The sequence below is a fragment of the Bacillus rossius genome, chromosome 2 (assembly GCF_032445375.1).
Source record: "Bacillus rossius redtenbacheri isolate Brsri chromosome 2, Brsri_v3, whole genome shotgun sequence".
NCBI classification, from domain to species: Eukaryota; Metazoa; Arthropoda; class Insecta; order Phasmatodea; family Bacillidae; genus Bacillus; species Bacillus rossius.
The window spans coordinates 105,209,859-105,222,653 of record NC_086331.1 but is presented as its reverse complement, the minus strand read 5'-3'; the positions used below and the strand labels follow the sequence as shown (position 1 = coordinate 105,222,653).

The following is a 12,795-nucleotide window of genomic DNA, read 5'->3' as shown; positions in this document are numbered from 1 at the left end:
TAGATTGTTGTTCATTTTCGGAGTCTCACACCAGTGCTCACTTAGCCCAGGAACTGAGTCGTGTAGCAAAATAATGGAGGTTAGAAAACAAAATTTTACTCTGTGTTTCTGACAATGCAGCGAACATACAGAAAGCTATAAAAGACGAATTGAAATGGAACCCATGAGTGGCAGCCCTGCTTGTAACAATATCGCATTGCGCCTCTCCTTCAGGGCTTCAACGCCTTCCCCTGCGCTTCCTCCCCTACATTCTTTCCCTTCTTTATCCCTTATTCGTCGTTCCTGCTCCCTCCCCTTTCACAAGCTCCGCCCAAGTGACCGTCATCTGCGATCGGGTACTGTATTCATTGGCCGTGGTGTTGTTCCAGCTGAATTCTGAACTGATACTAAAGTCTCTGATACTTTTCAAGTGTACTCGTTTGCCGTTCCTGATACAGGCGCGTATCAGTGCCAAAGTATCAGGTTGATACTTTTCGACCCACCTCTACGACAAGGCGACACTTCATACGGTAAAGCGCTGCCTGATAGTGGAAAGTTCAGAAGGAGAGGGCGAGTAAAACGTTTTCCATCACATGTTGTATTTGCTTATTAGGTTAGGTCTGCATTTTTAAACTAGTTATCACTTAATTAGGTTTTTTTTGTTGGTTAATTTCCTTTTGAAGAGCATCTTTTTTCTATCAAATGGGGATCACAATTAGTCGCAAACTTATTTGTTGCCGAAGATTTTCAATTGCATGTGTGTTTGATTTATAATAATATTCGTGTGTGTGTGTACTTGTTCTTCGATAATGTATTGTAATGTTTTATGTATAGTATTATTCGTTTATCGTGTGTATACTTTATTTTTGTATAATGTGTAGTACATTTACTATTCGTTGCTAAAAGTGCGAAACTTATTTATAATAGCTTTTAAAATTGAAATTTCAATGTAAATTTGACTGACTTTAGTTTCAAGTCTGTAATTGTTACGTATCATGTATTCAAAATTATCCCTTGTTCCTGATGGCATGATTCTGTATATAGTGATCCTGTGGTACACGATGCTTGCTGTTTTTAATTTAGTACGTCAAAAGACCCTGGCCAAACAAAATGAATGAATATCACAATATAAACAAAATATGTCGGATCTGGTGTCTTTTTTTTAAATTTAAGATACTATCAGGATTGTTCCCTCACAAGAGTTTTAATATTTCCAACTGGTTTCTTAGATTATGCCACACAGTAATGAATTTGATTTTGTGGTAGAATGTTTTCAATTTTTATAGAATTGTGTATTGATGACATACCTAATATAGGATGGTTGCAAAAATTTTTTATTTGTCAGTGGTGTAATTTTGTCACGATAGCATTGTCTGAAGCAACCTAAATCATAACAAGGGCTTAAAATTTCTCGTTAACGGGTCATTAGAAACAAGAACAAGAACACGTCGCCAGGGGTCCTCCCCTTCCTCTTCCCCATTTTTCATTTTTTTCACGGCACTCTTAGCTTAAAGCGTTAGTGCTCACTGTCTCTATGAGAGTAATGGAAAATGAGCTGCTGTTTCATTGTGGTTGAAACTTGTGCTAACTTGTCAATTAACTTGGGTGTTCGAAGCCCCATTACCTGCTGGCACTCACCCCAGCCATACCACACCTAACTGGGACCCTCAGTTACCTAGAGACCCGTGGGCTGGTGGGGGCTAACCTGAGATTAATTTGTTAAAAGCTGAGTTTTAGCATAGTGGTAGAGTCAACAATGCTTAATAACATATTAAAAGTTTACAGCTATTGACATTGTGCATAAATGACAAAAAAGTGCATTTAAAACCTTAATGATTTCTTCTTTCTATGCTTCCTACAAAATTACATGTCATAAATGAAATACTTACAGTTTACTCTTTCTTGTTAAACTTTTTAAAATACGTAATCTAGAAATGCTACTCTACTAGATTATATTGAAAAATTTAAAAAAAAAAATGCAAAATGTGCAATATAAATCAACAAATTTAGGAGCTATTTTGTTTCATATTTATGGAAAACAAAATACAAATTTGATAGACATGGACAACCCCAATGTAAACATTACGTTACTGAAAATGTTTGAATACCTATACCTTAAGATCATATATTTTTAAAAAAGTCTAGCATAATCAAATGTATCACTAAAATGATCTGAACATAGCAGTGTGTACTGCACTTGCTCAGGCTTGGGGCATCATTCGCTCCCAGGAAACCATGATTTTAAATTTCTTGAAAATTTTCCAAAATTGAAATTTGGTACAGAAGAGTTGACCATGATTAGGAACACCAAAAGTTTATCTTCCTAAACGCGACTAGATAGTAAGGAAAGAGCAAAATACAGTTTGTTTATTTGTAACATTACTAATTCATTACATTGCATTTAATGCTACAGAAGTGCCAATGCCATTGTGTTGCATGGCAACAAAAATTCACGTAAAATAAAAAAGCGCTACTTGAATCTGTGATCACGCTACTTCAAATTATGCCGTAATTATGCGGTGAGTGTAAATCATTAGAGTAGTTAGCTCATTTAATTTTGCTAAGTTATGTTTGTTTAGCAAACCTTCAAAAATGGTAATGGGTGAAAAATATGTTTTTTATTTACCCACAATGTTTTCTAAATTTGTTCCCTACATCTCTCTCATCTGAACTTAATGTCTTGTTTGCTATTTTTTTGCGTACATCAATGTAAAGTGTTTTCATTAGTTTGTATTTTTGTCCAGTTTGAAAGTATTTTTGAAATTATTCCTATTTCTTTTTGCGAGAATCTATATTTATTCATGTTTACAGGATTATGAAATGTTTAATTATATGTTTTATAAGTAGTAAATTACTAATTTGTAATCCAGAATCCTAAAACTATCTTTGAAATTTGTAAGTTTAGCCTTAACACAACCATTATCACCATTCTTCTGCTGCTATTTACATAAACTTGCAAATAAGCTTATAACAGATGATTTTGTATTCAGAATACATAGAAATAAATTTTGCATGGTATTCCAGGTAATAAAATATCTTAGAATAATCACTGTACCGTTATATTTGCCAAGGAAGCACAGACAGTTACCTACTACTGCATAGGAATCTTTACTTTAATTTAGTTTAAAAGTTCATAATTACCTATATCTGTATCCTAACACAGGAAAAGTCGAATGTGTAAACTACAAAGCCAGAAGACATTAGTTATTCAATGGTAGCTACTTCTGACTAACAGTGTACATACTTTATATCACATTTGATATCTGGTCTGAACTACAAAAAAGCTTTCATTTTGTTTTATTTATTTTATCATTGTTGTTTATCTGTTATTTATGCACTTTGTATTATCCTTAAATTAATTTTTATAAATTTTTATACCAAAGAAATTTATTAAAAAAAAAAAATAACAATTTTCACTAAGAAGCTTTATTTAAGTGAATAGCTCTTTACTAAATAAAGCCCTGGTATTTATAAAATGATGTCATTGGCTATAACTCCAACACAGTACAATAAATTGAAGTTTTGTTAAATTAATTATGAAAAATAAAATTGCAGAAACCATAAACCAATAAATTCATTAAAATTTTAATAGTTAAAATCACTAAGTTCTTCAAAAACTTACTGGTTTGTGAGATACATGGGTCATTCCACGCAATAGGGAAAATTTCATATCCCAGCCTCATTTCTTAAATAAAATATTGTCCAATAAACGTGACAATTTTTTTAATACTGTACTATAAATTGTTTTAAAAGACAGTAAACTTAAAATGTCAGATAATTTAAAAAATATATTTTTAAAAAAATAGTTTAGCCTGGAAATATCATTCCCTCACTGTTCCCCAACCACAGTTAACATGTTGTGACACAATTTATTTTTGAAAGTTATGAGCAATGAGATTTCATAATTATTAGGGTTAATCCAAATAATTAAATGTTTTAGAAAATGTGTACATTTAATTTTTCCTACCTATCATCTTAAAAATAAAAAAAATTAAATTATGTCCCCATGTTTGGGTATCATTCCCTCACATCTCTATGTTAACTAATTTTCTGGCCAGTAGATGCCTATGAAGGCTATTGCTAGTGAGTCAGTGATAGCTATTTTAGTTGTTGATGTAAAGCTGTGATAGTTGCAGGCTCAATGATGATTATTAATTTTTTATATATTTAATAAGTTTTGAAATTTCATGAATATTTTTTCTACACATCATTCCCTCACAAATCATTAATCAGCTGTAAGTAAAGTAAAAAAATTAGTTTCAATTTTATTACATAACAATAAGTAGGTATTTCCCCAAACTGTAACAAAAAGTTTAACTAGTTCAACCTGCTGTGTTTGAGGAACATTTAACTACAATTTCATCATTCCCTCACCATCATTCCCTCACTATGAGGGAATGATGAGTGTTGTGAGGGAATGATGTCCAATGTACACAAGAAACCATCGGACTTGGCAAGAGAACTTTGTTTTTGCAAAGACAATTTAGCTTGTCTTCAGAGAAAATGCAATGCTTGCAAGAGCAAGACTATTTACTATGAAATCATAGATCCTGAGCAAGAAGTCAAAGTAAAAAAGTGGATGGTAAAAGTGCAATGGATAGAGGTTAAAGGCCAAAAAAAGAAGGTAAGTAAACCATTAAAAGAAGAGTTTATTCTTGATGTAAAATGTTTGGTAACTGAGCTGGAAACTATCTTTCCTAGATACCTTCTCCATATAGGAAATATTGCACACCAGTACAAGACTCTAAAGGCAGCAAAAAATCGGTTGGATGAAAGTTCTACATTTATTCATATAGACTTTAGTGAGAACTATAATTGAAAATTCAGTGAAGAAATACAGGCTGTTCATTTTGGTGGGGGAAGGGAACAAATTACCCTTCACACTGGTGTACTTTATCTTAAACAAGAAAATAGTAGTGATCCTCAAGTGTTTCAGGCTGAAGTTGAAGGCAAACTTTCTTCCTGTGTCAAGGCACATCCATTTTGTTCATTAGCAAGTCATTGAGACATGATGCATTTTCGGTTTGGGCTCATCTTAAGCCTGTTTTCAAGTGGGCAATCCAACAAAATATAAACTTGACAAATATACACATACAGAGTGATGGGAGTTGTTACACAGTATAGGAATAAATGTTCTGCATAATATCAAAAAAACTAAGTCAGATATTTCCCAAAATTTCAGTTTTTACTTGGAACTACACCGAGTCAGGGCATGGTAAAGGTGCTCCTGATGGTATTGGGGGAACGTTGAAACAAACTGCTGACCGCATAGTTGCGCAAGGCAAAGATGTTGAAAATTTTAAGTGCCTTGCAAATGTACTGAAACAGCATTATCCAGGTGTGAAGATTTTTGAAATTCAACACAGACATTATTATTCGAATGGAAGATCTAGCCTAACATGCAGGAAATGTTAAGTGTTTCGCCGGCACATTGAAAGTGCATCAGGTAATGTTCAATTCGGCTTTTCTAGTTCTGCATTTCAGAAGTTTTAAGTTGTTTTGAATGCAAAAGTGAATGCTCTCACTTCCACTTGGGCAAAGGTTTTCATCTTGAAACATCTGCAGCTACCAGTAATGTAATGCAAGACAAACCAGAAAGCAAAACGTCTGGCCATTCTTCCAGAAACCCCAATAAAGGTACTATACTTTTTCTACCTGCAGAGACTGACAAATCTGCTAAAAGAAAAACCTCCGATATGAAGATGTCTATTCATCATCGGATGAAGATGATAATCTAGGGACCAAAAACTCTCTTCTACTCGGAAGTTTTGTCCTAGTTCGTTTTAGCAGTGACAAGAAGAAAAAGAACGCCACAAAAATTCGCCAGTTCCTGGGAATTATCCAACGTTATGTACAAAACAATGAAATCAAAGTCATGGTTTTGAAAAATTCTTGTGGGGACAATACATTATTTTATGTAGATGAAAATGATGTATGTTTTGTATCTGTTAAACAAATTGTTGCCACTGTCACAACTCCTATTGTTATTAACAAAGGGTGTAGGATTTTTTTATTTATTTAAAGACCCAATTCGAGTCTTCTAATGACATGTCAAGGCTTTATTTTCCCTTCAGATATTGTAATTTGTGGTAAGATAAATATAGTGTACGTAGTTTGTAAAACTAGATTCAAATTGTAATTTAAACTTGGCATAGCAAACTCACGAGATTGATTACATGCTGTTTTAGCAACTGATTATGCTTAAATTAGTTTTTTAATATTGAAAGTTGTACATTATTCAATTGAAAATTATGTAACTTTGGTTAAGAAACAAACATGTTGCCAAGGAAACCAGAATATCAGAACCGAATCATTTCCTCATACTACATTTATCATTCCCTCACACGTCATTCCCTCACCCATCATTCCCTCACATCAGAGAGAAATATTTTATTTTATAAATGTGTTGAAATTCAATATTGTTCACTGCCCATATAAGTAGTCAGTTACTGAGGTCTTCTGGTTCACTTTGACTAAATAAAAACCATTTTCAAAAAAAAATTTTTTACAACTGTCTCACAATATATATTTGCCCTATTACATGGAATGACCCACATATATAAATCTATTTTTGGAAGAAAAAATTTACATTATTGATTACTTTGTTAAATAAGTATAATAATAAAAAAATACTTTATTTTACATTGATTAGCTTCTCTCCATTTCCTGCTGAGATTTATCTTCAAAACAAATCAATTCACTTTCATTGATACCAGTTATGTCAGTTGACGATTTCAAAGTAAAATATACTTATTCCCACCAGAACTTCGCTGCGATATCCGGGGCATCTAGCAAGTAAACTCTACACTCATTTGAGAATTTTTGCCTGACATCTGGCAGCATAATGCTGAACTCGCATGATATTTGTTGTTTTTATGCTCTACGCAAGTCGGTTAAATCCTAATTTTAAATTTCTAATCATTTAAAATTGTGTTCTTTATATAAACATGGACATACACGTGATTGTTCTGGATATTTCATTTATGTTATGCGAAAAATAAAATCGGTGTAGACTTCTTATAAATACCTTATTCTGAGTTATTAAAATTTCTTGATTTCATTTTAGAAAGAAATTATTTTTTTGTAAAAAATTTTATTATGATATTAGCAACGTTCAGATGTATAATTATTTGTTTATTCTACAACGCTAATCATGGCATAAATCATTTCCCGGGTGCCTGCAAAACTGGATTTTAGCCTTAAATCATCCCTTGCTTGTATCTTGCACTGGTGATCAGAAAGTACAACTTGGGTTAAATGTGAAAAATAAATATCCAAATGAATCAATAGATTTTCGTCATTTTCTAGTATCATACCTTAAAGTTATGTAAATACTATAGTTAAATTTTTAGAATATAAAATTATAAATGCATAACTCATTATTATTTTGTATTCTTTATGAAACAGCTTTTGTGACTACAAAAATCCTTTATTTATAATAATAACTTTATTTATTTATTTATTTCACACACTAAAAAGGTTAAACTAACATGGAGATAGATGATTTGGTAATTTATAGTTGGTTGTTTGTGAGCTTCAAAGTTTGCAAAATGATAATGGAAAAATTATTGTCACTAATTTGGTGGACAAAATTAAGTTACTTGACCATTTAGTGTTAAAAAAAAATTGAAACATTATTTGTATTGATGTATCTATGTCAAGATGTTTTTATAATGATTCTTGCAATTGGAAAGATTGATTAAAATTTTTTTTTGACATAAGCCATTATTGGTTTTACTATAAAGAAACCTCAATAATGAAAATAAAGCCAAAATTAGCAGATGGCATAGTTAAACGCATAGACTGCACAGAGAATTCCATGGAAGTAATTAGTCAGAAAATATATTGCAGCACAATGAAACGTGGGCCAACAACGATGAGATAGTTGCATCAAAAATAATAAATAAAGACAAAAACTGACCTTGGACAAAACAGTAACAAACAAACAAACCCAACTGTGACTGTGAGAAAACCCTTTTAGATACATAGTCCAGTAATTGTTGAGGATAGATACTTGTGTATCAACAATGGTCAGTGAAATTCTGAATTCATTACAATTATTAGTGACATCATCAAGATAGTAGCACCCATATCATTTTCTCCCCTATATATCTACAGGGCATGCATGGGGAAGTAAGGATTGTGGTTTGGTAACCTTAAATAGAATTTATGTATTAATTGTTTAAATAAAAGTGAAACATTTTTGTTTTACAAATTTCACTAGCACTTAATGCATCTTGTGTATTTTACAATACATGCAGAATTATTATATAGCAGAAATTTCTGGATATCTACTCTTTCACAATGCAGAATTAGCGTTGTATTTGTAAGTAAATTGTTTCAAAAGTTTTTGTATAGTAAATTTTTAACAGTAATCTGGACTTTATTTTATTTATTTATGATTTTCTGTATGCCTTCCTATGGCTGGAAGCCTTAAATGGTAGGCATAATCGAAAACAAAAACACAAAGAAAACATAAGAACCTTTACAGAAACAAGGACAAGATTGCTTGACAACACCAGACAACATAACATTTATTAGATCCTATAATTATACCATTCCCTCACTTAGCACATTTACAAACTGCATGGATTCATTTAGCGCAATGTTAATTTCACTGCGCCAGTCTTGAATAGCTGTAAATTTCAGTTAGCACAAAATTGCCACAGGCAAAAAAAAAAGTCAAACATGATGCCACGAAGTCTGCTTCAACTCTGTAAACAACAGATGTACCATGGCATACAATTAGCTATACGAAGGGGGAAGAGATGCACGCGCAGGTCTGACTATGTTATCGGCTGTTGTACAAACATCAGCTATGGCAAGTTTAGTTGCTGCTATTTGGTGTAAAGGACCAAATGTTTTTACGTCTGTTCGTATGTCACCGGGCAGTACCATTGTTGCCCGGCCACAGATGAACTTCAGTCTAGCCAGTGGCAGGGAACTCGAGAGCGTAATGCATCGTGTTCAAGTATTTGAGACAAAACTAGAACTATTACGGCGTGCAGAATGTCATGAAGACCACAGTTACGTTGGTCACACTTTAGTTTTAAGCAAGTTAACTGTGCGCACAATCGTACGTATTGTAAATAAGGACTCTTTCAAATGTTTATGTAAGTCTGATGCTGTTGGTTGTACTAGCGGAACTATATTTGACATTAGATACCAGAACAGAAATGAATAGATGATTCACGTGGAAAAGGTTAAATGAATGGTGTAATGAAAAAAAAAATAATGGCCATAAAGGATTGGTGTGATACAAGTGGTGATATGCGAATAAGCACTTTAATTTTGAAGTACATAACAACCTATCTCCTGTTACGCAGTGTCGTATTTGTCATACAAAGGATTCGGTGGTAGGCTAATAAAGATAAATGGTGTGATGTATTTATTGTTGAGTGTTATTCTATGCACTTATATTACTTGAATATTTCCCTACACATTTTGGAATAAGTAAAATAACCTTGCTATTTGTGGAAACTAATGCTTCAGAATGTGCAATTTTTAATAACACGTATATTTTTAGGAACTCATTTGTCGTGGCAAATAAGGGATTGGTGTATTTCTAACTTAAATAAGTGATAGTAACTTAAGGGTTTTTTTACACTTAAATATAAACTAATAAAGGAAAATAACTCTCATACTTGTTGAAATATATAATAATTCTCTATAAAATATGAATCGTCTTGATTAATGTACATATCAAAGGTTGCTGATGACGTGATGACTGTTTGAGGGAACTTTAATTCCAGTGGTATGTAACTACAGTTCAGGCTATTTTTATAGCAGTTATGTACAAATATGCAGTTAGTTTTTCTCTTTGATAAAAGAGCCAAGAATTCTTTTTTAATTCTTATTTAGTTACATTTTCTATACATCAGCAGATTTAGTATTTCCATCACTTTTTTTCCTATCCATTCTAGTAAACTTATTGAGCGAAATATGTAAAGATTTGTTTCAGAATGAACAATACACACGTGAATGTAATTTTGGCTGCACATACAGCATTATGTGCTTCTAATCTTTAACTACAAAATTTAAACTATTTTCATGTATAGGAAAAAAATTGTTGGTTAAATATTTTCCAGAAGGAAATCATACAAGTAAGTAATTCTAATGTAATGATTTAAGCTTTATTGGTAAGAATATTGCAGCTGGTCCAGCTGAATATAACTTGTTTTTTTCATAACCTATTATTTTTCAAAAACTTTTTTAACCACAAGTCAGCATTCCTTTTACAAAATAGTTTTGTAGTAAAGCCATATAGATGTCATGCAAACCGTTACACTTACCAAACCTGTTCAAATATGTTAAACATTAAGAGGAAAAAAAAGACTCAGAATTTTTCAGTTTTAAAAAATTAAAAGATTTTTTAACTTTACCAAAATTTGTTAAAACTTTCTGCAGGCATTTAATTAACTGTATGCATTCAGCTTCTGCTGGATTTAACTGCAGCTCACCAAACCGATCAATTCATTCCATTTAATTCATACCATTAGTGCCTTTATCAACAAATTGTATTGTTGACAAATCAAACATTTAATTATTTATTTTATATTAGTTATAAGTAATAACTTTCTCAACTTTTATATTCAAATGACCAAATGTAATGGTTAGTACTTCAGTTGTATCTCTATATACAATTATTTTTTAGCCAGAATTTAATTTACTATTAGTTGGATATAACAATCTCTTTATTTTAAAATGAATTTTGAAGCATTCATTATTGTGACCATATCTCCGTCTGAAGCATGCAGTGACCATACAGTATTGTGACCATATCTCCTTTAGAGGAGGCTTCAACCCTCTTAGGAGATAAACCGTAATATGAAAGATCAAATAAGGTAAATTACTCAAAAGCGGATGTTTTGCTCCTTAAGGTAGGAGCACCTGTAAGTTCTTAATTCCTGTTTAAAGAAGAACATGAGAATTCAAAACATTTACATTTATTCATGTAACAATATATTCAAAATGGTACCACATCCAGAAAATTATGTAAGCATGTACAGATAAAAATAAGTCTATATAAGCATCTTTGAGATGCCAAATGACTAGATACATTATAGTTATAAAATTGTGAGTGCTTCAACAGATTGTACGCAAGCATAAATGTACGCATCAAGGGCTAATAAATAACCCGATACCAAACATTCATAAGAATTGGAATACAAAAATGTGTGCTATTGACTATGTAGTTTACTTTAGGTATGCAAACACGTAATTACGTACATACTTGATTACGAAAAGAATATCATAGTAACAAGAATAAATATATTCTATGCAAACCAGGGTGATTGAAGCAATTACACCATCAGTAATCCCAAGTGTTCAATGTAAACTATTGATTACTAGAACACAAATGTGTTATATTGCGTAAATTCAAATAGATCATGATTAATGCAATGTAAGAGTGCGATATGATTAAATACAAACATTATATGTAGAGACAAGACACATTTATATTAAAGTTAAAGACTTAAATAAGAGCACTTAAGTATACACCGCAACTGGATCCGATCTGGGCAGTATTTAACAAATGCACAAATACGTGAACAAACGTTGATAACAAACATAATTTATAGCGTGGCAAGCCAAAAAAGAGTTTAAGCAAAGAGAGTTACGTGTTACGTTACTATAAGAGCCACTACAATAAACCAACGAACGCAACTTCCAGGCATAATACATACATGCTCATGACCGTAACCAAGGCACCTCTACATGAACATAAGGTGTGTCTGTTCGAAATGACTCAAGGCGTAAGAAAGATTTTATATCCTCCGCAGATGAAAAATATACTAAGAAACTGGAGAGGGGCGCATGTGTAACACAGGATGAACGGAGGGAAGTGAACAGCAGAAGGGCAAGGGAAATACAGAAGATGGAAAGGGGAAAGGAACACACTGAGCTGAAAAACATATGGCGCTGAAGATAACCAAAAAACAACGAAGATAACATTAACAGTTTACTGTAAATATTTTCATTACTTATACCTCAAAAAATTTCACAACTTACAGTATGGTACAAATACTTTTTGATCCTTTGCTAGTTAAGGAATCTAACATAGGGTGGCATGTTCAATCCCAACCCATCTATAAGACTCAATTTATGAACAGAACCAACTTAATGTGGTTTGTAGTTGATTATATATCTGAAGCTTTTGTGTAAAATCATGAGCATTAATATAATCGACCTGCCTATACATTTGTACCAACTTCTCTTTTAAATTCACTCACTTGAAGTAGCTTAATTTCTTTCATGACTTATGAACTTAATGATACAGGTTTGTTTTACTACTTTAGAGAAATGGTAATATTACCTAATGAGACAGTGGATAGCATTCATCTTGCATGTGTATCTTACCTGTAGAAGGTCACAGGTTTCAGGCCCCAAAATGTGATAAAAACTGTCTCATCTTCTCCGTTGCCCTTCTTCAATTGTTTATATTCATTGTCACCTTTGTTTACCAAAGGTTTGGTCTTTTTGTTTTGTCCATGGTGATGACTATTGTCTTTCTTTTGTTTGGTTATCTTCTTTCATTGCTATTTTACTGAAAAAAATTGATTGTTCTTCTGTATGTTATTTGTATATATTTTGTGTTTTTTCTTTTATATATGTATCTGCCATTTGCTTGATGGCTGTGGGAATGGTTTCTTTGCTGAAGTCCTACATTTTTTTTGTCATGTTAGTTTCTGTTGTCTTTGTTGTGTGCTATTTTTTGTTGACACATGATAAGTAATGGTAAATGTTTATTTGAATTATTATGGCAGTTATAATCATAAGTGGGTAGTTAGCCAATCAGGCTCCACAATTTGGCAG

The 12,795-nt window shown here is 32.3% G+C and overlaps 1 protein-coding gene across 7 annotated transcripts in view; it reads left to right on the top strand.

Annotated features, from left to right (window-relative positions):
* Window positions 1–367: 367 nt before the first annotated feature.
* LOC134529551 (apoptosis-inducing factor 3-like) overlaps window positions 368–12,795 on the top strand; it is a 59,901-nt gene continuing 47,473 nt past the window's right edge. The window contains exon 1 of one of the 7 annotated variants that reach the window (XM_063363766.1): window positions 368–509. Coding sequence is in view for 2 of the 7 variants with exons in the window: in XM_063363761.1 (XP_063219831.1) it covers window positions 682–736 (55 nt within the window). In the remaining 5 variants the exon portion in view is untranslated. The other 6 variants (XM_063363764.1, XM_063363763.1, XM_063363762.1 and 3 more) reach the window with 6 other exon arrangements.